The following is a 27,917-nucleotide window of genomic DNA, read 5'->3' as shown; positions in this document are numbered from 1 at the left end:
ATTTCATATTTTCAATTAATCTTCTGGCTAATTTTGATTCGTAGTACCTTGCTTAAGCAATGGTTCCAGTCCTGTTATCGAGTTAACGGTTAACTGCTCTTTTTGACATCAGTTTCCTATTTTTTGCTCTATAGCTTTTTTTGTATAACTCCTGAAAATTCAAACGACAGTTTTCTGTATTAGATTAAAAACTCTTTAACATGGAAAACAATTTTCATAATAAATATCGTTTTTCTAGTAACGCTGGAGGTAATATATTGTCCGAATTTGACGAACTGATTGTTATGACCATTCTTAGCGGATTGTTAGCACACGGTCATAGTTTGTTTGCACTCGCCTGCGATAATCGGATATTTGGAGAAACAATGATCCGACAGTTTAGAACAATAACGTACTCTGAATCTGATGTTAAGTGTTGCCGTATATTAGCTTGCATTGTTGCGGTGTTTATTAATTTACTACTTTGATTTCACGCCCGGAATGTAGCGACATATTGCGATTTAGTTGGGGTTTTTGTTATCTCGATGTGATATGAATATGGAGAAGACTTCATTGTGTTTGAACAGAAGGGGTTAAATCTAGTTGGAGTCCTTATGAATAGATAAGCCTGCAATTAACATATTATGTGGGTCATCTCATCAAGATAAAGTTGTGCAAGCCAATTAATTAAGCTTGGATTTACGTGAATGATTACGAACTGAAATTTGCTATTTCAATCTTGATGTGACATCACATGTTTTACAGAAAACATGCGACGTGATAGCTTTTAAGCAATTAGTTTTCCTGAAAGAAATTAATGGTGTTTGCTGGCCAAAGTCAGTTTTTTTTCCTTCGCAACTGCCCACTGCCACTGCTGCGACAGTCACTAAGACATTATCTTTTTTTATAAAAGTGCTATAAAACATTTTAATGCCAGATATTTTTAAAGCAGTGCAGGTGCACTTTATAAAGTAGATTTTTGTAGAAAAAGTATCCTGACATATTACTTATAAATTCTCGAATTGATTTTTAGTCTAGGCGATATATTTTAAAAATCGCCACAATGGCATTAAAAAGGATCCTTATTTCCAATTATTTTCAGTTCGGCATACGTTTCCAATCCTTTAGATTACTTCAGTAAGGTAAATAAAATCAAAAATCGTTACACTTAGTATCCGTATTCGTTTGAAATCATTTTAATTAATTGCTTTCTCCACAATATTCGATTGAATACATTTCATCCAAACCCAAATCGCCAGCAGACAATTTAATGGCGAAAGTATTACTATTCAGAACCCATACTGCCCCAATATATCGGAATAATTCAGTCTACGTGATGTCGCAACGGACGTTTAGGTGAACGAGAAGATAAATGCGAAAGTCGTCCACATTTGAATTTACAATTCACGTTCGTTTACTATTCCGAAGTGCGACTAAATATTTATAACTCTTTAAACTGTATTTGATAGTTCGGTTGAGGTCCTTAGTTCGCAGCTGATACGAGGGGATTTTGCACTCTGTTTATCTAATATACTTAATGCGATTTGCATAAACTAGAACATAAAACTAATCCCTTTTTAAAATCGCGATACGGCTTGATTCTATTCATTTGTGTTCACTAAAACACAGCGTTTAGGTCCTTTATTGGATCATCCTCAGGACACTAAAGATAAGAGGAGGCTTGGAGTGATCGGCCATTTCAAACATTTTTTGTTAACGCTGCCAATAATTTACAAAGATAGACTTTTTCACTTAGAAGCAGTTTTATAAAAATATTTCTAAAACTTATTTTCTATGAACTTTTTATCTATAATGTCTCCCCCATAAGGTCATAATAATGAGTTGTGAGTTAATATTGCTGGCACAAAAGCACTAATGAAAAAAAGGTTAATTTTAGGGTACAGGTTAATTAAGAAAATATTTTCGAAATGGCTCTATCTATCCAAATATATACAAATCAGTCACAAGTGATAATTATCTAAAAAATGAATTGAATTTGAATTGAATTGAATTTTTTTGAATTTGTTTAACCAAAAAAGTCTAACACCTTCAGTAAGCACGAGGACTAGTAATATATTTTTCTTGCCACGTAACAAAAACTGATCAACCCACTCCTCTCTATTGTTCTGTTGCGGATTATGCTTTTAAACCCTTTCGGATTCTGTGATATCTTGTAATATTTTCATGTATTGTAAAACATTTACAGCGATGACTTTTTCGTTTCCCGATAAAGGAGAATTGCAATATATAACAAATTTAACTTTTATTTTTCGTTTTTGCTTGATTTGAATGTCAAAAAAATATAAAAATAAGATATCAGGAACAAATGCTTTGCAAAAAACCAATTTCTTTTATTATAAAACTTTTATAATAATAATATACCATCATCCATATAAAATCTTGGTTTTCAAAGTTGCCTTCTTATAGATTTTTACCTCAGCAAGACACCAATTACCATCTGTCACAATGGCTTGGGAATACCAAATGGCATTTTCCTATTTCCTAAATTACAATTGGTGTCCAATTTTTGTCCAAGTTCACAATCGCCACTCAAAAATAGCATATTTTAAGTCAAAATACAGCAAATACCCCTTATAAAAACAAAATTACAAAATAAGTGACATTTGGGTTGCATTTGATAGCTTTACAAAAACAAAATATATAATATAATCAGGGCTATACATAGCCCACTACGATTGCAATTAGAAACCGCAGATGAACAGATCTCATATAACATGTGTTATTCTTTTCATTGGAATGATTAAGATTAAATAACATTATTGATCTATGTTCATTACCTATCTGAAATGTTGGCCAATTTACATGGTTTTATGCACCTACGCTCTCCGGTTTTATTACTCTGCATGATTTGGTAATAAACTTTAATATAATTTATCAATGATTTTTTTTTATATTTAACAAATTCAAACGGATATTGATTGTATATTTTATTACGTGCGGAATTGGTTTTATCGAGACGCAGACTAGCCCCTAATAATTGAAGGTACAAATCGGCAATAACTCCAAACGAGACGAAATTATATCTTTTATTGCTTTCTCGTACTTTTAAAAGCGCCGAGGAAGATGCGGGATTTATTAGCAGCTCGGTAAAATTTTACAGTTTAGTCCGTTGGAGAGGTTTTATTGATATTGGATGCAATATGGCGTACTCCGGATTTATGTTACACAAATGCGAAATTGGAGATATTCGAAATATTATGAAATGCCGTAAAACGAGCAAAAATATTCTCTTAAAAGCGAAAAATTTACTTCCTGATTTTTCCGACGCGATGGAAAAATGAAACGCGACAGTTTAAGGTTGTTAAAAGAAATTTTAGTGCTGATATGAAAATCGCCAACATTTATTCTTTTGAAATAAAAAGAAATGTTTTGGCAAGAGGAACATTTTCACAAGGACAATTAATAAATTTGGTATTCAGGTGTATCTTTAATGATGTATATGTTACGAACATAGTGGATAAGTAGGTGGACAATTTTAGCGACACTCAGGCAATGTTACAATGACAATTTATATTAATTGTTGTGGGAAATGATAATAGTTTATTATTCATCAAGTGCGGTAAACGGCATTTGACTCACGAGTTTATTTGACACGAGCGGAACGAGTGTTTAATAAAAGAGTGACTTCAAAAGTTTACCGACGTGTTGTATACAATACTTTTTCTACGGCCGTTGTTTTTGAGAACATTTTCGCGAAGCAATACTCCAATACATTCACTGATATGGCCGTCGGAAATCACAAACGTCAAAATTGAAAGCGTGGGAAATATCTCCGGAAACATCCGATTGCTCCCAAACCCGTGCGGTAAAATTCCGGAAATACCCGAAGTGGCTCGAATCGATGGGAAAGGAAACTGACGTGGTAAAGTGACGCTTCCCGCACGCTAGATCGGTGTGTAATTAGGTATTTTACAGACGGGAGTAGATGTAATGTCACTTTCAACGCAAAAATTCGATAAAAAATTTAACAATACAATAATAAATGAAAAAAGATTTTATTTATTTATTTATAAACAAGTTTTTCCTACAGACAGACGCAGCCGTCCAATAAAAGAGATACTTTATCAGTGGACAATTTTAAATAATTTTTTACCAGCTAGATCTAATTAACAACTAATTACAGTTTTTTATTATAGTATGTTAATGGGTATACCGTCTTAAGTGTCGTTTAAAGCCTTCAAAGCTCAGAGCAAATAGATCAAGATTCGGAAACGCGTTCTCTACCCTGTTATAATTACGGGTACATCTGATAATTGGAGAGTTAGAAGTGTAATTTGAATGACATCTTGATACAGCGAACGTTTCCAAAAATCAAAATTTGTACTACGATTTTCCAAAGACTGCATACAGTAGAAATGAAGGTTTTCACTATAACTAAAAAATGTCTCTCACAATTGAATCTATAATTTATAGCATTTACAAATTTTCGACAACGAGCTATATAATATAACCTAAAAATAATCATAGCCAACTTATGAGTTTTGTTAAAGCAGCCAAAACAAAAACAGCGGCGATATGGACACATAGTAGGTGCAGAATGGCCATGGTGGCCAAATCGAACGAATGTGTGCCAACCTTTCTCAAAACAAAAGTAGTGCCCTGAAAAAGGGATTAGAAGTGATGATGTTGGTTTTTAATGAAATGAGTGCGAGGAGTTAGGTTAATTTAATAGACATGCAAGCCCAATATTACAGAAAGCTGGACAAGTTTGTCATTCTTCGACCATGAAAATCCAGTCGTGCTAAGGAAGTATCTTTCATCTTATTAGATATTTTCACTCTTGTAGACAGAACAGAACCGGGCCTGTTTGCATTTAGAACGTTTGAATATCGGTATTATCCGCCGCGATACAAAGCCAAGAGCCGCTAAAATTTATATCATGTATTATGTTTAAATTAATACTATTGATTCTTTAACGGTTAAACAAGAGTAAAGCTATAAACAAAATAATAATACACGTTTATTCATATAAAATTATAGTAACTAAATAAAACAAACAGTTCAAACAGTTATTCGGACAAAATAGTACCTAATTTGAAAATTACATTTCTAATTTTTTTTTAATGTGATAGCCCTTAAAACATTTTCCAACTCATAGAGTAATTTCACAATATCCGCATATAAAGCAAGTTTCTCTCCTAATGCCGTGAATTTTGACTACCGTTTCTGTGGATTTTTTTTTCCCCGAACTTTTAAGTTTTACAAGCCTATGTGTTTTTATATCTCCTGAAGGCCTACTTGGTTTATCTTCACGAGAAACTGTTTTTGATGGGCCTTCAGAAACTTCTGCTTCTAAGCCCTCATTTTCTTGATTTTCGACCCAACTTCTAGTAAATAAGAGGTAAATTTTATTTTCTTTGCCGGGTTCAATTTCTTATATATATCACAAATTAATTAAGTTATGCGCAGTTCAATATAAATATAAGCCTTTTTGGTCCATTTGAGACTTTTTCTTATAATAGGATTATAAGATCTGCCAAATTGACACCGTTCATATACTTAGTGTAATGTATAATACTTTCTGGTTTTTTAATAATTTCACCAGTTTTACGATTTGTTTTACGATAATTCTGAGATAATTCTAACATATCTCTTGCCTTTCTATACATGAATGAAAACATGATGTTCTCTTTTTAACTTAATTTTTTTATATCTTGAGTTAACCCATGATTTTCTCTAAGTGTACCACATATTCTTATCTTCCTGGAAAGCAAATGCTCTGCTAATTCAACACTATTATAATCGTTATCCATGTAAACATGGTACCAAATATTTTCATATTTATCTATAGGATTTTTTACGAGATTTTGCAACTTTTGTCCACTTCCGTTGTAGAATTTAAAGTTCGTTTTGTGTGCACTTTGCGATTCGTATAACACTCTGACAAGCATACCATACTTAGTTATCTTGCCCGGGTTGTAGACTCGGAGCACCATGTACCCTTCAAAGTGATAAAGTGGAATTACCACATGGAACTAAGATATTCTCCAAGCCGTTTTTTTAAGATTTCGATTTGGGAGAGCATTTAGCCTGTCAGTCACTCAGTCAGGACTCAAGTGCAACGCCCTCCATAGTTCTGGAGCTATGTTTAGGTTCGTCTCTCTGATTGGACGCTACAGCTTTGATACTACCTCCTTGATGTAGCTCGTTGCATCTGATTCGATTATGTCCTATAGACTTGTTTGGCTTTTTTTCTGCTCCCATTAGGCTTACATGAACCTTAAACCGATATTTTTTGTCCAGCTTGGCAGCTATTGGCATTGAGGAATTCTGTGGTCTGTCTTTGTATCGCCGTGTCTCATCAACATTGCAGGGCTTCATTTTTCATCAATTTTCTAATAATTGATTTTGCAGTGGGTTCTAGTCCAATCATACGCTTCTGTTTATTAGAACGCAATTATTTTATTACGAAACTCGCTTCTCTTGCACAGAATTCTAGTGTTTATGCGCTCATATGTTGGTTCCCTAAACTTTAAGGGTTTATCGGGTCTCCACTCCGTCATTATCGCCAGCCGTTCAGGAAATGTTCCGCGACGCACTCATTAATTCAATTTCAATAGTTTGTTACTTGGAACTCGATGGGTTGCCGTTACTGTGACCGTAGAGTGAAATGTACCATAATTCAATTTAAATCGACTATCTTTATGCAAAGTCTAAGGCTGCAGCAGGGTTTCGTCGTAAAAGGTTTCGCTTTTCAGCAAGCAGTTTATTATCGTTTGTCGCCTTGGGAGTTTCTACTGGAATAAAGTGGCAAATCCATATTGTCGCGTAATAGTCTTTATACTCGACGCAATATAAAATGATTTATCCTGTCATCTCTCTGAAAGCTAGGCGTAAACGTGAACCTACTTTCGTTGCCTTTTTTGTAAACTCATGCAAGCAAAGAGTTTTACGTTGAAAGGACATTTTTTGACATTTTCACTTTTTTGGGTACTGACTGTGAGCACAATTTTTTAAGAAGTTTATATATGATATTTTAGTCACAAGGTTATTGGCACACGCTGAATTAAGCTGATATTTTAAAGGGACACTTCATGCATATCTGCATATTTTTCAGTAGGAAATATAAAAAATTAATTTTATTGTTAGGTTATTTACAGATTTCTGTAGACTTACGGATTTTTCGTAGGTAGAAGAATTAAGGCTCCTTCATATTCTTCGAGCCTAGTTGATATTTTTCGTCCTCTTTCTCCGATGTATTCTTTGCCGCATATGCCTGCTGTAATGCTGTAAACTCCTGGTATCTCAAATGGAATTTTGTCTTTGACGGATCGAAGACGTTGAGAGATTTTTGGACAAGTGGTAAATCTGGTTTCGACGTTATATTTCTTTAGAACTTAGACCACATACCAAAAGGTCTAAATAAACATAACGTCAAAACCAGATTTTCAACATGGATACCCCAGATGAAAAATATGAACTAGGCTCAAAGAAGATGAAAGAGCCTTAAGACTAAGACAAATAAACTCATCAGCAGTTGCCGAACACAATCACGAAACCGGGCATAAAATTTTATTCGATAAAATTAAAATTCTTGCTTGTTATCAATTTTTCTACCAACGCAAAATCCGAGAGTCTATAGAAATCTATAAAGAAACTAACAATCTTAACCGAGACCTGTTACCAATATGGGAATCAGTCATCCAACAACATATTAGCAGGTACAGAGTAAAATGCGAGCCAGTTTCAGTCAAACTCTGAAGAAGCCAACATGATGATTGACGAAACGTTAGTAAGTTCGACTCAGCGGAATCTGACGCAGGAGGAACCCAGAAGTTTTGTAAACAGGTATCTCAGTTATTTTTGAGTTGCGGTTTTCCTGATGGCTTAAGTTAGTTCAGATATTTTTTCAGATATTGATAAAAAAAAAACCTTTCTTATATTTTTTTTTGCATAGAGTGATGTTAATTGTTTTGGTTAAATTAGTTTTAGTCAGAAACCAAAATTATTTTTTTCTTTTGCTGAACACCGTATAATTTAATAACAAACAACAATAATTTACAGTCAAATATTACTTTTTTTTCTCTTAGCCAACGGTGAGACTTAATAAGAAAACATGAAAAGATTATATTACTTAAAATAACATTAAAGTTTGAAAAACGGCAAAGTGACATTTAAAACATTTTTTCAATTCCTATTCGAATAGTATTAACCTGACCTGCTTCACATATTTCGAAAAGCCGAATGAATTCCTTTTCGAAAAGCTGCTATGGCGTGATATCGATAGAAATCTTTAAAAAAAATATATTTTGATTTATTATATTATATAGACAGAAATAAAGTACATACCATTCCGAGTATTTTGGAATTAATAACGAAGTATTTAGTTCTACTTATTGCTGTTGTCTAATTATTGTCAATCACGACCTACTGTTTAATTTTGTAGAGAATTTTCAAAAATTTTCATTCACTGTTTACTATGGTATGAGACAAATGTATGACAAATATGCAATTAAAATTTGGATTTATAATTCCGGAACGGTAAATATTGTTAAAAAATGATGTAAAATCTATAAAAATTTGTGTTTCTCAATGGCTTCTGAAAAACTAAGAGCCTATGGAAATTTTGCTCATGGCATCTTCAGTTCAAGCAAAAGCAGCGTCGAGAAACCCGCAACTTTTTATCTTCAAAAATAAAGAAGATACGCCGCAGAAGTGCCCAAAACGGGACTTCCGTTACCTCACATTGCAACCACTAACTTCGGTAAATTACCATTGAGAGCAGCTCGTAAAAAGTGCGCTTCTCGCAACTACGCAGGTTTAAATTCTCCCAGAGCTCCATCCAAGTTTAATTAGTCGAGTCCAGGCCGCGATTCTCCAAGATAACCGAAATTAGACGGCCTTATTCATCAATTCTCGCAGGAGATTTTAAGGATTAAATTACCGATCCGGCGCGCCTGTATGCAGCTTTCACGTCGAGACTCCGTTAACAGGAAAATCGGAACCATTTGTGGCGTAGCAATCGAACCGATTCCATTCGTTCCCATTTTTGATTTCGTCTCTTTCCGTCTTGCGTTTCCGTGCCAGTTAAATTTAAAACCGATGGCTAAAGCGTAGAGTGCTTTTTGGGGAGGGTGCGGCAAGGCGGGCCCAAACATTTTTTTTTCTTTATTATAATTATAAATTCTGGTTATTCGTACAAAAAGCAAAAAACGCAATTCCATGTAATTATAACCGAATCATAATTAATTTATTAAAAGCGTTATTTTCTGGATAATTCTATGGATTTAGCCTAAAGCTAAAGCTTTCAAAATTCTCATAAATACCAATAACATATTTTTTGATCTATAGAAAAATAGTTACTAAGCATTAACTTTTTTTTTTATTAAATACTTTTTAATAAGTAATTATGATTATTAATTTTATAAAGAAACTTTCACAGGCTACTGTAATACTTTTTTTTAAAACTTCTGGATTCCTTCTGCATCGGTTTTTGTTGAGTCGAACTAGCTAACGTTTCGCCAATCATCCTATTGGCTTTTTCAGAGTTTCAATTCAGCTCTGACGAAGCAACAGGATGATTGGCGAAACGTTAGCTAGTTCCACTTCATCTCAACAAAAACCGAAGCAGCAGGATTCCAGAAGTTTTATCAAAAGTAATTATAATTATTGAACTGAGGTGGCTTTTACTTGATGAAAATCCGTTTATCAAAATAAATAAGAACTAAAAGTTCAGACTTTCACTAATTTATATATTTTTACATGACAATTGTTTCGACAACACCGTGTCTTTATCAAATGTAATATTTACAAACTACCTGCTATTATATACACCGAAAAATGGCAATAACACCTTAACTAATGTTGTGAGAATTTAAGTTCCATAAAGGAGATGTATTTAAATCTAATTGACCGTCGACCATTTGGATGTCTCATTTTGTTAATCTCCATGGCTTCCAATAAATTTAATTTCCTACTTTTTGTGGCTGAATGTATAATATCAAAATTGTCGTCAAAAATGTGTTTTTCTGTGTTTAAGTGTGTAGCATAATTAGAATGTAGACTATTGTTTTTAAAGGCTCTTTTATGTTTTATTATTTATTTATTTATTTATTATTGAATGATAATAATATCAATGGCGGTACAAACAAAAATTAGAATTGAAAAAATTAGAAAAAAAAAGAATAATTCAAAACATTTTTCCTTCACGTTATGGAGAAATGATCGATACAATGGCTTCAAAATTGGGACTTTTTGATGTGAGAGCGATTTGAATACAGTCTTTGGCGTTTAATAGATTTCTGTTCTTCGTTTTTATGTTCGTTAGAGTGGAAAAACATTGTTCCCACAAATATGTTGTTCTAAATTGCAACAATTTTTTAACCGCCTCTTCATGTGCAATTTTGAGAGCCTTTGCAGCTTTTGACATCCAAATAGACGACAGATTTGGTTTACTCTCAAATTGAGTACGTGCTTCATTATATCGAAGTTCAAGAATTGCTTCTGCCAAACCTGAAGGTTCTTCTGGTATCATAGAAATTTCACATTTAAAAGGATCTATAATCCAACTGACAGTACGTTTAGCAAGATCTGGAAAGTAATCTAAAAATCGCTTTCTGAGTTTGATAAGATGTCTTACAATTGTATCCTTGATGTCACCAAAAGTAATATTTTCTCAATCTTGCAAAAACAAAGCTAACCTTGAAAACGAAGCTATTTTGTTCTGTTCTACTTTCTGTCTCCAATATTGCGGCTTTAATCCAAACGCTGACATTATTTCTCTCACTGAAATTATATTAATTGAATACTGATTGTTTAATTGTTTAATATATTTATACTCCCAAAAATGTCCTCTAAATTTTTTTTAAAAAATTCGACTTCAGTTTTGAGAATCCATACTCGATTTAGTACATTTCCGCGAGAGAGCCACTTTACTTCTGTTTAATAAAATAGGTCCGTATATTCAGCTTCACTGTTCTGATATAATTCACGAAATAGCAACTACCTAGTAAAGTATACCTAGTATAAACTCGCTCTGCGAGAATATTCTAGTGGTGGGGAGTGATATGGCGTGACCTGCATATGTCGCTAATTTGTTGAAGTTGAAAAAAATACTAAGAGGTTTAAAAATAGTTAAAAAAGTTTCATTTTTACAGCCAAAAATTTCATTTTAACCCCATTTGGGGTAATTTACCCGACCGCTGCTATAAGCGGTACATTAATTTTGCCTATCAAATAGACCATGAGCGAAAACTGCTTAAAAATTACATTGCTCAAAATGACATTAAAATAATTAAGATATCTAAGAAATCATTTACATTCAGGATTCCTGGAATCCTTGGGGGAAACCTTTCATGAAATTTTCTCAGAAATCCAAAAATGAAATAACATACCTGGTGTTCTATACAATGCAAGGAAGTGCTGAGAGATACTTATGAGATGTTCTGTATAAAGCATATTTAGGTGAAACTCTTGTTCTTCGCAATGTTTCCTTACCTCAAGTGAATTGAAGGCTTGCTTATAAACAGGCCATTGTGTTTCTAAGAAGTAAATTTTAAGGTTATCGATTCTACTCTCAAGAGTCTTCCTTATCCAATCCAATCATCCCTGTTCCCCATTGATTTCGGTACATATTCAGAGAAGTCTGTGCGTTTTTCACAGAGTCATAGCAACAGTATAAGTAGGGTATATGAAGGTGCATTTTATTGTAGTTTGTAACATTCGAAAGATATTTGTATGTGTTTTGGTTATTGTTATGAATAGCATCATAACGAAAATAGAGGACGTTCGTCTTCAAGCATCTTCTAATTACTACTAATATTGCTAAAAAGAAATGTTATCTTAAACAAAAATATTTATGTTTACGAAGTCAATATCCTCAACAACACGTCAATTCAGAATTTACCTATTTTAATATTAGCAAAAGGTGCTTGGTAATATTTTTCTTTTTTGAAATTTGATATATGTTTTGATTTTTTTTTGCAAAAGACACTGGCAAACTTGAAATTCTTTCTCAGTGAATCGAGTTAGAGGTCAGATCATGGTGAATATGTTATATAAAAAAATCTCTGTTTTGGCATTATTGTCTTTCAAAACGTTGTCTCTTTGCGTAAGGATTAGATAAATTTTGTTGTGTTTCCCATTGAAAATTGAAGCAAGAACTCTTCATTAAGGGAATCAAAGATTTGAAATTGTCTATTACTAAATAAAAATAAAAGATTATATCGTATCGTATAACTTACAGAGTTCAGACAGACAATTAGGGAAATATTATATTAGTTTGTAGTTCTGTGCTAGTCATTTTAATCTCCATAACCATCAACGGTCATAATTTGTGTCCGACATTAAAGCTTATAATCAACACCCGCGTCTTAAGAACATCATTACTAAATTTTGTGACGAAGGAAATTCACGTATGAAACATCCCGTTTAGGATTGATCTGTTCATATCAAAATTTCGGTACGTGAAATGTGTAATGCACAAGACAACATTTTCTGCGCTTCGTGAAGGAGCGTTAATAAAAGCTACTTTATCTATATTCCGAATGCGCCACTGCCGAGCATGCTATCAAAATACCATCTATAACGGAGCACGACAGGCCCACCAGAAGTTTAAAAAAGAAAATCTGCTGTAAAACTGGCTGCCGCTTGTAAAAAGATTTGGAAGTATAAAAAACTTGTGAAACTGTTAAAAAGTTTTCCCCCGAATTCATAAAAAGGTGAAAGGTTGGAGCGATAACGGGATCAATATCAATCTTGAAACTGGTGCGTCATGTTAAATGGATAACTTTCGTTTTAAAAATCAATATATTCTTCGCTTCTTTGTTGTTTTTTTATCCTTTGGTCGAATCTGTGCCTGAACAAATTCATTTATGAATAACGTCTCATCATTGAACATTTTCTAACCTGTCACTTATTTGGAATTTATAATTGTAAGTCTATTAAACGTATGTATGTACGTACTATTAAAATGTAAAAAGATAGGTATAGTATTTTGTGAAAAAATATCACGCTTATTTTTGTGTAAAAATTGGCGACCAAGGCAAGTCTTGAGCTCCTCATACTGTTCCGTTCGCGTTCAAGCATTATGAAACTGACAAAAAGCTAGGAAGAAATGTTTAAGCTGTGGTGTTCCTATGATGTTTGGTATTTTTGTTCGTGTAATGTTCAACGATTCAACAGAAAAAATAAGAAAGAAATTCTTCGACAGGTCCCTCATGGACCGGATGTACCGATACCTACCGCCTCAAAAGAATGATTTAATTAGAGGTTTGTACCTGAAACCTGGCGTCATATCAAGCTCTTACCGGAATCGCGAAAAAGAATTATGTCAATATTTTACTCAGGAATGGCCCTCTAGAACAAGGCTGGTAGCCAAAATATATTAAGAGATAGCTTAGTTCCCCAAAAAAGTTTTACTGCCTCCTCTTCATATCACACTTGACTTGATGAAGGAGTTGGTTCAAGACAAAAATGCACATTGTTTCAAATATTTGTGCTAGCAATTCTAGCCCTATATCTGATCCCAGGATAAAAGAAGATGTTTTTGTTGGGCCGCAGATAAGAACATTACGCAAAGAGAAGAATTTTCAAAACACAATGACCAATTTCGAGAAAAACGCCTGGCTTTCATTTAAAGAAGTTAATTGATAATCACGAAAGCTACGAAAGTATTGTTCAAAACATGTTACAACACTTTCATCGTCTAGGTTGTAATATGAGTTGGAAAATGCATTTCCTGTTTTCACGCTTGACCTATTTTCCTGAAAATCTTGGAGCAGTTAGCGAAGAATAGGGAGAGAGGTTCCACCAGGACATTAAGAAAATGGAACGGCGATACCAATGCAGATGGAGCATAAGGATGATGGCGGACTACTGCTGGATTTTAAAACGGGATATGCCCTTCTGGGAGAAAGACGAAGATTTCACTCTAAAAAGTATAAGTAGTTTTTTTTTAACTAGGATTGCACTTTTTTTCTAAATAAAAAATAATTTTTTATTTTAGACTCACCGTTATTTTCCCTTTAATGTTTCCAAAAAACTTTACGTGGCAGAAATAAATGCATAGCAAAAAAGTCTGCCAAAAAGTTTAATTTTGTAGACCTGTGTTATCACACTAACACTTGGAGACGAAACAAGATACACAGATGATACGGTTATGATAGCTACTAGCTTGGGGGATTTACAGATACTACAAGATAAAATAAATAGCAACAGCGAGGAATACGGACTGTCTTAAAATGTAAAAAAGGCGTTTATGATATTATCACCTGGTTCGACACTTGTGATAGCGCGGACAAGGGTTGGGTTGACTCAACTGATAAGTGTAAAACAAACGCGCCATCAAAAAAAGGTAAAAGAATAACTATTTCGCATGCTGGCTCTAAAGATGATTGAATTTCAAATGGACTTTCTTTGTCTGCGAAAAATATTAAAGATTTTTCTCTGGATTACCATGAAGACACCACCGCTGATTTATCTGAGTGAGTTGAGTTGAGTTATCACAGTAGACAGTTGACTAAAACCCCTTCCTCATGAGACACAAAAGCAACAATCCAAAACTACATGTTTAATAACGACATTTATTTTCACGAAGATTATACCAAAAAGCAATTAATTGCGGTTCTACAAAGCTCGAACCTACTAAAGGAATACGTTTTACGTTTTAATTATATTTTATATTTAATCCCATTGAACATGTTTGGCACCAACTGAAATCTGCCATTCGTCGTAACAATGTTTTTTTCCGTGTTAACTCCAATGTCCTCAAACTTATGGAAACTGAAGTTTTTAACATCCCTGCACAAAGTTGAACAAATTCTGTTAAACATATAGAAAAAGCAGAACAATCGTATATCCATATTGCAAATAATATAGAACAAATAATAATTAGAACAGGCGATGATAGCAATAGTGATACTGATATATTATGTGAATAATTATAATTAATTTAAGTAGGTAATAAAAATAATTTGTAATTTTATTTTAGATTCAAACATAAATACGTACATAAATAAATAAATATTATTTAGTATCTTTCCTAACAAAACCCCAAATAATTAAATTCTAAGCAAAGTACGGACCTGTTCGGTCATATTTCATTGTTACAGTTTGTCCAGGTGTTTCCTTAATTCGTATCAGTTAGTCACTTTCTTATATCTATCAACAGACTTTACTAGTTATATATATATATATATATATATATATATATATATATATATATATATATATATATATATATATATATATATATATATATATATATATATATATATATATATATATATATATATATATATATATATATATATATATATATATATATATATATGACCTCACGCCAATGATTTGCTTATTTTGGAAGTTAACCATGAATAGAGTAGCTAATAAGTTACCAGTTATAATGTTAATTGCAATACAATTGCAAACTTTTCAATAGGCAATAACAAACTTATTTTATTTGTTTTTCTTTCTAACCTACGATTAATATTACCTCACTATTTTAGAAATTTGCTGTTCACGAATATTCTCTACGAGAATAATACTAAGGTAAATAGCTGCACGACGAAGAGCGAATCATTAAATTCCGATAGTGTATGTGTAGAGAGTAATTGGGATCTGCCTTGTGCAAACAATGCTCTAAATCTAACTAAATTATCTGTGAAATTCGGGTCACACCGAAAACACGGTCGACTCTCGTGAATTATTGGAAAAAAGAGTTTGGCTAGTAACTTTTCGACGCAATTTAAATGGCACGGAAATAATTGCGAAGTTTTTATCCGCGCGGTGAGTTATTGGTGCTAGTGCAATTCGTTTTCCTTCAAGAACTGCAAGCGAAAAAAACTTGGAGCACTGTAGTGCCTCTAGAATACTCCAGATTCGAACGCAGAATAAAATTTTCCGGCTCTACGAACGGTTAAGCAAAAATTGACTGCTTTTTCGAGGTGATTTAAAAAAATATATATTTTCATGAATACATTCTTCTCAGTTTCGGATTAAAATGAATTAATGTCGATGAAATATACAGCGCGTATCCCAAAAAATATGCAAAAGAAAAGGAGCAAAAAGACACTATAGCAAAAAAAATGAACTAGAGAAAAATTACACTATTTTACGTAGATTTTCGGTCTTTGTTGTGAAAACTAAACTGACTTAAGTTTTAGTGGGAGTTTTGAGAGCGTTATAGCGAACGCAGCGCTCAAATGGGGCTGAATTATGCTTGAAAACGGCAAACAATTCACGATGGCGAGTATTAACTGAATGAATATCTGATATATAATAATAATAATAATAATAATAATAAAGTATATCCAGTAACCAATTTTACAAGCAAAAAGGACGAAAAACTTCAATTTAATAAAGATTCTAGTTCAACCCCGAAGGTAAACTATATATAATGCTTATTAATGTTGACAATGTCAATTACACTAAAGTTCTAAATCTTCTACAAAAAGCACACCGTACGAAAAGGAAGGAAAAACAACAGAAAATGAGTCACTCGTACGATGTCCACTTAAAAACAACTGTATATGAAAAACCAAAAAAAAAGTCACTCTTATTATATTAACTGAAACGAATCTGTTAATATTTAATATTTAAATGCAACAAAACATAAATATTATAGTAGATTGTGCTATGGGGTGGCGGAGTTATGTAGCAACGAAAGGGTGTGCACATCTGTACAATATCAAATTTTATTCGTTAGATACGAACAACACAGCTAAGTCTAAAGTTTCCTTTAATTTATAAGAGACAGTTCTCAACAGCCAATGCCGTCAATGAATCGAAGGCTTGCTTTCTGGACGGGCTGTATTCCATTGCTGTCTATATATGGCAGGGGCCATATACAACATCCGCAAAATTAAAATGATTAAGAATTGAATCCGTCAGTATAATCTTGTCACTCCTAGACAAAAGTGATGATGTGATCGAAATTGCGAACATTATAAGAGAATCTGAGGCCGGCTTTATGGCTGGTTTTGTTATTTTACAGTAAGACAGGCCTAACAAAGCATCTGTTTTGGTTAATTATTTAATATAATTTGGTTAGTTGGTTAATATATCAAAGTCCATTTTTTTAAAACGATGAGTTTTTAATGTGCTAAACCAAGCGCCATTTTTGCCAAATACAATACTAAAATTCTTGTTGTAAAGATAAAAGGGAATCCGAGGCGGATAATAATATAATAATAAAATGTAATGTAAATCGGAAAATACATTATTTCGAGTCACATGGAAATTATTAAAAATTTAAAAATTATTTTGGTTGTGTAATTTTAATTGCTTTTCCTGTTAGTAACATACTGAAACCATGGGAGAATTTTTGAAAATTGGGGTTATTTATTAAGCCGAGAAAAATGGATTTTAAAATTTCCAATTAAATATTTACTTCGCAACGACAATTATTCGTATCAACAGTTTGTATCATCGGCTTCAATATCTATCAAAGTGTTAGTGGCATCAAAGAAATAGTTTAGCCATATCCAAGATTAACAAATTTAGGTGAACGAAACCCAATAATTAAGCAGCGATAATTCTTTAAAATTATATTTGGGGATTCTAGAATGTAAGACGAAACTTTGAGAATTCTTATTTAAATATATTAACATCGTTACATCCAGAAAAACTGACTGTTTGGTGCGCTTTATGGGCTGGTGGAATCATTGTCATCATCATCATTCCTGAATTGAATCACCATGATGTCCAGGAAATGTGGTTTCAACAAGACTGCGCAACATGTGACACAGCTCGTGGCACAATCGATTTATGGAAAGACACTTTTGGTGACCGCCTAAGTTCACGTTTTGGACCTGTGAATTGGCCTCCAAGATCTTGTGATTTAACACCGCTAGACTTTCTTTTCTTTCTTTCTTTCTTTTCTTTCTGTGGGGCTATGTAAAGTCATTGGTCTATGCGGATAAGCCACAAACGCTTGACCATTTGGAAGACAACATTCGCCGTGTTATTGCCGATATACGGCCACAAATGTTGGAAAAAGTCATCGAAAATTGGACGTCCAGGTTGGACTACATCCGCGCCAGCCGTGGCGATCATATGCCAGAAATCATATTTAAAATGTAATGCCACAAGATTATCTTTCGGATAAATAAAATTCATGTCAATCGAATAATCCATCGTTGTTTTATTGCAACTTAAATTTCTATACATCGAAAAAAAACACCCCTTAGTTAGTGAAATCAGTCAATGATTAGATTACGTGTAGTTGTGGACTAAGCATTCACCATCACGCGCTCTTGTTTTCATCATTTTATTTTGGCGTTTATATTATTAAATTTTTCAATTTATGCCGTCACATTTGGCGAGATATCGCGTCCAAAAATAAAATTGCTTACGACAAGCTTGGGCCGTATGGTCGCTTACTAAATGGATTTTATTCGTTAAATCTGACAAATATATTTCCTCGCACGAACTTGTTTTGGATTATAAATTGACGACTAATTCGTTATAACAATATTTGGTTTATTTTACGCACATCACACAAGTGACGAAAAAATTGAAAGACTATAAGAAGGTATATATCATTAGCAAATCTAGTCACAATGTCGGAAGCCCTTTATGAGAAAGTGTTACTGCCGAGCGGTGAAGTTTTACTGCTTAGCCCCTGTGACAGTCTTGCCAACGGCAAATTATTATTAATTAAAATTAAAATAGTAGGCAACGTATCCAGAGATTCACAAACAAAACCAGCATTTTATTTCCCATAATTAAACCTACGAGGTGTGTTCAAAAATACATTGGATCTTCGATATATATTTTTTTATATTGGTACACAGTTTCAGCCATTTTGCATGTTTTTTTTTGTGATTTATTTTGTGTGCTCGGCGATTTTCTGCTGTCAAAAAAATGGAACTTGCATATGCATGCATTTGCATAAAATTCTGTGTAAAAAATGGAATACAGTACTGCATAACAGTTGAAATGTTGACAACGGCAATGGTGAATCTACTTTGAGTAAAAAACATGTTTATAATACTTATTTAATATTCGAAAATAGAGCGCAAATATTTAATCGCAAGGGCTTGTGACTGGTTTCTAGGAAATAAATTGATATTGAACAAAGAGAAAACGAATTTAATTATGTTTAGAACTAAATTATGTAGAATTGAAATACCATTAAGAATACGGATAGTTAAAAAAAATATTAGTATTGTAAATAGGACTAAATTCTTAGGTTTACAAATTGACGAATTTCTTGATTGGTCTGAACATATTGGTTATGTGCTAAATAAATTAAATTCAATTTGTTATGAAATTCGAGTCGTTGCAAATTATATGAATAAGGAAACTTTAAAAATTATGTACTTTGCAAACTTTCAGTCGCGCATGAGGTATGGAATCAACTACACAAACTTTTCGCGGTTCAAAAGAGGATTCTTTGCACTGTCAAAAAAATGCAATTTAGAGAGAGCTGTAGAGGGGTATTCAAGACTGAAGGTATTTTTACTGTATATGCTTTATATATTTATGAAGCATTGATATTCTTTTTTAAAAATCGAATGGACTTCGAACTACAGATATTTCATAGATATGATACCAGAAACCTAAATGTAAATTACCCTATTCACCGTTTAACCTTAACTGAAAGGAGTCCTTATTATATGTGCCTGAGATTGTATAATAAATTACCAAATGAGGTAAAAACAATTGCAAATCTAAAAATCTTTAAATACACAATAAAAAAGTTATTGATAGGGTTAGGACCTTGGTCCATAGAAGATTTTTTCTGTAAAATTTATATTATTATTTAGCGTGAAAGTAACAGAGGGTTTCAATATTAATTGAAAATTGATTGGAATGTGTAATCGGTAAGAAAGTTATTGCAAGAAATCTCCACTTGGAAATTATTCGAAATTATTTCGATTTGAATAAACATCTCGTATATACAAGTACCTATAATCCAAAAAAAAAGTTTTTTTTTAATTCTGTATTCGTACAATTTCCTCATATAAAGTAATAAAAGCCCCGCCTGGAAAAAAAAGGGAAACCAAATATAACCGAATGAGTTCAGATCGATGTCGGAATTAAAACCCATAAAGCAAATTTCTCGATTCGAATCGACGACAAATAAAGTCGGAACGAAATTGTCGTCGATAATTACTAATCTGATACACGTTCGTGCACGGATATAGATTTACCAGATTTAATGAATAAATCCCGTTTACTCTGGAAATGTCAGTCCGTCGACGCGACGCTGGAAAGCCGCTGATCGTAAACAGAAATCTCGAGTTTGATTTTATCACTTTAATGTGTATATTTTTAAATTTGCTAAAACTTTTGTGGTTAGAATTGGGAGATAATTTCTAACTTCTAAAAATATTTTACGCTGTTTTATTACATTTCTTTGAACTGTTTTGTAAAATTTGTTATTGTTTTTAAGTTGCTTGGAAGGTATGTGCTCATGTTTAATTGTATTGTGTTGTATTGTATTACTAAATGTATTGTAAATAAGTTTTCTTCATAAAAAGTTCCATATATGAGATTTTAAATAGTACAAATATCGATAATTATTTTAAAGAAAAGAAGATTCAAATATATATTTTTAAATGTCAACTGCTTTAAAAAACTTTTTCCTAAAATTATGAACATAGTAGTTTTCCAAAATGTGTGAAAACTCCCCATAGCGAAACTCTGTATGAATGTATAACGTAAAACTCTGTATTACGAACAAAATTTGTTGTACTATTAGGGTACAAAGCTATGTATTAATCCACTCTGTATAACGAATTTCTCACTCTCTATACCGAAAGAAAAAAGGACACATCAGGTAACAAATTAAGGAATGTAGGTAATAATAATCTAATTACCGAGAACCTGGTCGTGTTCTTCTCGTAATAAGCGATTATGTTAATGCTTTTACCATCAGTTCTAATTTGACTTAGAGAATACGGAGGGCATGGTGAGTAACGCGAAAAATTTTATCTCTAGATGATAAAGTTCGGATAAAATCGGAATTTATACCGTCGACTGTATCCACGATTTGGAAGTCCAGAGAAAAAGAAAAGATGGTGGTTCCAACAGCAACGTCTTAAACATGTACCACTCTGTGGATCTGTATTAAAACTAAAAGCAGCAAAGTTTGCTGAACAGTTTGGCATTATCGATTTGAAGGCTTCGGAAGGATGGCTGTGAAGTTCAAACAGAGACATGGTATAAATTATGGACAGATAAGTGACGAAGTCCGTGATGTCAACAGAAACGTCACTAACGATTGGCTGGAGATTAATGTTAATTAATGTTGACGAAACTGGTATTTTTTACATATTGACGCCATATAAAACTGTTAAATTTCGCGAAAAGTGTGTAGGTGGAAAACTTTCTATAGAATAATAGCTGCCAATATGAGTAGGAGAGAAAAAAGAAAACTAGTCGTGATTGGAAATCCAACTAACCCACGATTTTTTAAGAACATCAAGCATTTGCCGTTCACTTACAAGGCAAGCAAGTCTGCATGGATGACATGGCAAGTTTTTGAAGAGGAGATACGGAAATGGGATGCAGAATTAAAGGGGAGGAAATTATTACTTCTCTTAGATAACTTCCTTGCACATCCCCATATTCCAAATCTATGGAATATTGAATTGGCATTTCTTCCAGCCAAAACAAAAGTGAAGTAAAAATCTTAAAAAGTCTTAAGTGTTGATACGGGAAAAACATTTTAACGGAAATGATCGAGCCCGAAGACAAATTTTCCATTAATATGCTAGATGCAGTCAACTTTATTAGTAAAGCTTGGAAAGAGGTGACAGCAGAAACAATTCAACACTCCTATCGTCATGCAAGACTTATTACCGAGACCCAATGCGAACAGAACTCGGAAGATGAGCAGCCACTAAACGAGTGGATAAAGCAATTTCAAACAACAATTACATTTACAAGTGAGGAGTTGCAAGATTTTATGGTGATAGATCAGGATTTGCCTACAACAGCAGACTCGGCAGAGGAAGCCATATTACAACAAGCAAGAAAGGGTGAGGCAGAGCACCAAGAGGAAGAAGAAGATGAAGAAGTTGATCTGGGACCACGACCAACCATTCAACAAGCCCAATATTCAGTTAAGTTGCTAGAGAAATTTTTTATGTATCATCATCATCAACATACAAGCCAAAGTACGAGATGCGTATTGGCATACTAATAAAATTCAAAAGAAAATGACCGATTATTTGAAATATGAAATTACTTCTTAAATATTTATATAAAATGTTCCTAAGTAGATGTTAAAATAGGGTAATTTTTAAAGTGCCTGTAACTATTTATAACGAAAACTCTTTATAACAAAAAAAAAATGTCCCTTCAATTTCGCTATATAGAGTTTCGACTGTATATAGCACTAATGCGTTGGCTATTCTTATCCTATCTAACATCAGCTTAATTTGTTTTAAATTAGAAGCGACTTTCTTTGATCTACTAAGTTCTGCAAAAACTGCAAGAATTATGTTTCCAAATTTTTCGAAACCCGATTGTTTCGAAAGTTGACAAATATGTCTATAGTGTCGATTAGTTTCACTTCATAAACATCAGTTTAAGATTGTTATGCGTTACGTTGGGTAAATTAGACTGTGCGTGCTTACTCGCTTGGTTGAATTGGGGTATGATTGTTGGTCAGTGGCCGTAACTTGCTTCTCACATCCCCTTTGCGGTATCTGGAAATTGCGTCGTCAAAATTAAACGCAGACAAGGGGTGGACAGCTCGAAGGCGCGTGACGATTGACCAGTTATGCGTGAGGTCGGTTACAGTCAGATTTTCGTTTAATTCTTATTTACCTCACTCATTTTCAGAGACGTCTGAGAACTGATTGTCATCTTTGTTGACCTAGTGGCTGAAATATATTACCCGACTTACATTTTTAATTTAAAAAATTTACGTTTTTCTAGATAGAATATAGTCTACATAATATTTTATCTTTCCTCCGGGGACAGTTTCTAATTTAATAAATACGTCGACGTCGGAGATAATTGCGGTCGCCTTAATTATAGTTTAAAACATCTCCCAAGAATTTTTCGCATTTGGGCTGAATATGCGATTAATTAAATGTAGGATTCTTTCTGGGTCTTCTCCTCGCTAATGCAATTTTGGCGTTTCTCTCAAGAAATATGGGAAGAATTAAACGCTTGTAACGATTATCTATCATTAGCGAGAGAAAGTAACGTAGTTTTACTGAAATTATATATACTTGAAGGGGTTTAAGCGTCAAATTGCAAGAAATAGACTGGGTAGGAGCGAACGAAAAAGGTTTATAATTACTCCTTCTAATGCTCTACTATCTAACAAGTGCTAAACATTCTGTATTTAAATAAATAGGTACTTGTTAGGGGATTTAATGCTATGATATATTTATTCCACAATTGAATTTTGTGACTAACATTTATTAAAAAACGTCCTATTTTTGGTTTAACGAACACATTTGCTACTGCAGAGATCACTTTGATGACCTGGATTGAAAGAGGACAATCAAGTAAGTAGTTGCCGAAGCACTGATCTGAAATAAAAACTTGCCTCAGTTTCTCAATTAAATATAGTTTGAGTTTCTAAATTGTAAGAACATCACTAAAATCAGTTGCGTTAATGCACCACCTATTTTATGATTTTTTTTGTCACATCCAGGAAACATTTTTGCACATCCATTTAGCAATTTTATTATTATCACTACTAAAGGACATAAAACCATTGAAATCGCTAATTTATGTGTAAAGGAAAGATCTTATATATGACTTCATAAGTAAACAAAAGCGGTACATAAATTTGTATCGCATTTTCAAGTAAATCCAAAATAGTACAAAAATATATTTTGGATTTGTATTGCCATTTTTGATAAGTCTATAGCATGTAGATTACATAGCAGAAAACGTACATTGGAAATGCTATATTGACTATGCATTATTTTTTGAAAATATTTACTGGTGCGTGAATGCGCCACTGGTTTTATCTGTGAAATAAAACTTTGTTATTGCAAGTCTAGACAAGTCAGCGCATGTAGAATAAATATCCAACAATTAGCGTGTTCTTTAGTATTAGTTTGTGCCTAGTGCAGTGAAGATTACAGTTCGTAAAATATGGCATTCCTCAAAAGGAATTAGAGGCGGCTATGGAGGAGATCGTGATGGATGAGGACTGAAAGTCGTAAATATTATTTGGATTTAAGGATTCTTATGTATTGTAGCATTCCATTCCTTGTAAATTTATGCTAAAAATGACGTGACAAAATATTTATAGATCATATTGACGCGGTCTATATTCCACCCGACGTAGATAACATAAATCTAGAGTTTGGGGAACCAGCTGATATAGTTGGAACTTTCGAGTTACATACACCGAATGATACGTCTGTCCTTCAGCAGTGTTGTAGTTCATCAACTACTGAATTCTGGAGTTCAAAAGAAGACGTATGCTTTCTGCAAACGACAGGCTTGCTTCTTCTGTCAAATGGAAGAAAGGTCAGATTAAGTACACTCACACACCTATATCCGATGAATTTAGATCATGTGAGGAACTAAAAAATAGGCTTTCTGGAAAAGCTCCGCTTGAAATATTTTTTTTGTTTTTTGATGACGAAGTGATTGATTTGATTTTAAATCTTACATTGCTTTGCGACTTTTAAAAACTGATTAAACAATTACTCAAAGAAATCTTGCGTGCGTTATGATAATCAAGGTCACCTCATGATTGTTCAAGCTAATAAAGAACGAAGGATATGTAGAATCTGCCACAGCCACACAATTTATGTTTGTAATAAGTGCAATTGTGCATTTATATACTCCATAATTTGTAAAGTCACCAAAAATGAAACCAGGTGTTACCAGTGGTGCGCTCACGTACCATAAAATATTATGCGGTTTTTTGTATCAAATCAGGTTCTACTTGGAAAACAATCTATTTTTAGTTGTTTTTTGTCGAATTTGAACTTTCTTTTGTATATTTATGTATAAATTATATGCTACATCTTATGTGCCCCAGAACATTATATAATGTTTTTTCGAAGTGGTTCGTTTACCCACTACTATTTTTTTGTATGTAATGTATTCTTAAATGCAACAAAATAGATAATTTCAGAGCAAAAAAGTATTTTTTATGCTTGGGATAATATTTGTTAATGATGAGTGGCTGCTATTGATAACACAAATTGAAATAGACTAAACACAGAATACATCTCGTTTTGTGATAAATCGACGATAATTTAAATAGTTAAGTTAATAGTGTGAATTATAGAATCTTGGGTAACATTTCAAATTCTTCTCTTTTACTAAAAACAACGCAATATAAAATATTAATCGACTTGTGGATTTACTGAGTTTATTCCATGTTAGAGCCTAGCATTACATCATTGCAACAAGAGCTCTGGGTCTACTTGAGTCTACTCACAGTTGGTATGAGACCTCGACTTAACGTAGCAAAATGTCCCGGCCCAATGTCAATGTTGTTCTCGAATAAATTAATCCACAATAGTTTCATCTACAAACAAAAATTCAAACGAGGGATTTGTTACGCGGAAAATGGCGGACCTGCGTCTGTACCTCTTTACCGAACCCCACGTTCATTAGTTTCAGCACCAATCGCCGAATGTCTTTTTCCTAAAATACTTAAGTTACAATCACGCTACAATGGATTGAAGAATGCGAACCTCTTCCTTGCAGTAGTGGCACGGTTCGATCATAAGCAGCAATCTCAGGACGTGGCAAGTCATCCAAAACGATTGGGTGTATACAAACTTTTCCACGTTTACGCTTATCAACTGCTGATAGAGGACGAACGGCGTTATGATTAAGCATATGATACAGTTTAGTACAGAAACCTATAATTGATGGAAATTGGTGTTTGGAATTTGAAATGATTTGTTCTAAATTGAGAGCATTTTCTACAGGAAATAGATAGTACGGATTTATGAGCATGAGCATAATTGCTGATAGAGTACAAACGGAGTTATGTTTAAGGAGACGATGTGTTAAGCGAATTGAAGCAAATGAAATTTTCTGTGATCTTTAGCAGAAATTTGGATTAGCGTTTGGAATTTTACGCTACAAGTATTTGAAACGATTCGCACTAAATTGAGATAATTTTTCGCGGAAAATATTGCCGAAAATCATTAATAAAACAATCTGGGAATTTTTTGTCACCTCTTTGAATTTGTTTCATGACGCATTTTGATAATTGATCAAAGACATTCAAAGGAAACCTCAGTTGTTTTGGAATTTTTGACATTTCGAATTTGGACGCCGAATTTGGTTGTATGCAGTTGCTAATTTTGCGATTTTTGGCGTATAGTTTTTGTTTCTAAATGCGAATTTAAAAAATTTATTGAAAATTGATTTGTATTGTTTGGAGTGTGGAATAACCAGTTACAATGATCGTAACATCAGTTTTCATATACCAATAGTGACATCAAGCGGCTTTAACATTTCCAAGCGTAGAATGTGTTTTGCTGAACCAAATCGTAGAATATCCGTCCTATCATCGCAAGAATGAGAACTAACATATTCATGAATGTTTATATTTGCTATTGCATACTTTTGATAAATGTCTTTGACCGTAACCAATCACTTTCACGTGTTCTTTTTCAAAAATTTTATTTAACCATCAGTTGATATTCTATCCAAGCGGTTTTCGAATCTGTCAATTTTTAGTTTTGGCAATATTTTCTCAAAATATATTCAGATCGCATTAAATTTTTAAGCAAGAAATGAGATCGCTGTTTAAAACGAAAATAGTTCAAAATTCATTGTTATTGTGTTCTTGGAATCCGGTAGATTTCGGAGACATTAAATCAGAATTTTTATTTCCTGAATAATCTTTATCCTTTAAATAGTTTTAGCCTTTTAGTTCTAAGTGGCTTTAAATTAATCGCGACTTCTATGTGGACTGAAAATGTAAAAGATAATTACGATACCGGCAGAGTGATCGAATAAAATCGGTTGACAGCAACTGTGGCGTCAAATATACCATCGTAGATTTCAATTAGTTTTCGGACGTTGGCTGGTGTTAAAAAATCTAGAAAAAAAAATACATGCTGAGCGAAACGTTGATCCATATCGATTGATGTATACCGTCCTTCTTTTTTGCGACTTCTACGTTTAGAATCTTATGTACATTGTTCTGCCAATAATTTAAAGGTTTCAAATAATTCGTCAGCGTGGCCTTAAGGCTGTTCAATCTTAGGTAGATTTGGTAGACGAATATCCAGAAGTTCAACTCGAGGATCATGGAAAAGAGGAACGTGTAATAATAAGGTACGAATTCTCTCGCGATTTTTAACACTGTAGATCCGCTATTATACGCTATGATGGACCACATGTAAATGTCGGCACCCAGACAACAAACGGTAAATAGGAGAACAATGACTATCATGATTATGATTTTCCTGGTGTGTTTTGGACATCCAGCGACCTCGTCTACCTGTAATGTTTATTAAACGTCAATATTAACAATAACCCAACAAATATTTTTTGTTTTATGATGTTCGGATTATCTATTTTATAAAACTTTAGACCCTACCATCTAAAATGGAGAATTTCAAAATATAACGGTGACCATATTTTATACATATCATAATTATTAATCTTTTACTTCCAATTTATTGGTAATAAAGAGATAGCCATTACCTTTATAAATATCAACCTATATTAACTTTGACATCATTAATAAAATATCTTTTTTTGTTATTATAACTGATCATTATTGAAAATTTCGTATGACGGCTTAATTTTATTTGACACGAACAATTTATCGTTGTAAGCAGGTAATCAATTTTGCTAAAAAATTTTGCAGGACCATTGCTTAAAATGTCATATCATTCCTTTTTGATGAAGGTATTTATGCCACTTCAAGTGTCAATTCCAAAATACATAACAATGGCAGCCATATTCACCAGTTTCTAAAACTTATAATTTTACATTAGTTTTGAAATCATATTGAACACCTTATAAACTTTCATAAAACTTAACTATGTTTCTTATAGCACTCTTGC

The 27,917-nt window shown here is 33.1% G+C and overlaps 2 protein-coding genes across 2 annotated transcripts in view; one reads left to right on the top strand and one right to left on the bottom strand.

Moving 5' to 3' along the window:
- Nucleotides 1-27,917, top strand: part of LOC132703854 (uncharacterized) — a 145,848-nt gene that overhangs the window by 69,148 nt on the left and 48,783 nt on the right. The window lies entirely within an intron of this gene.
- LOC132703855 (gustatory receptor for sugar taste 43a-like) lies at nucleotides 23,277-27,070 on the bottom strand. The gene is made up of 5 exons (XM_060673371.1): nucleotides 26,841-27,070; nucleotides 25,578-25,748; nucleotides 25,459-25,527; nucleotides 25,319-25,408; nucleotides 23,277-23,438 (listed from the first exon to the last, which is right to left on the bottom strand). The coding sequence occupies exons 1-5, from the start codon at nucleotides 26,979-26,981 to the stop codon at nucleotides 23,379-23,381; spliced, it is 531 nt and encodes a 176-aa protein (XP_060529354.1). The 5' UTR covers nucleotides 26,982-27,070; the 3' UTR covers nucleotides 23,277-23,378.

This window comes from Cylas formicarius, unplaced genomic scaffold, assembly GCF_029955315.1.
Source record: "Cylas formicarius isolate icCylForm1 unplaced genomic scaffold, icCylForm1.1 PGA_scaffold_6__28_contigs__length_40554024, whole genome shotgun sequence".
NCBI lineage: Eukaryota > Metazoa > Arthropoda > Insecta > Coleoptera > Brentidae > Cylas > Cylas formicarius.
The sequence above is the reverse complement of the archived record's forward strand: the minus strand, read 5'-3'. Positions and strand labels throughout refer to the sequence as shown.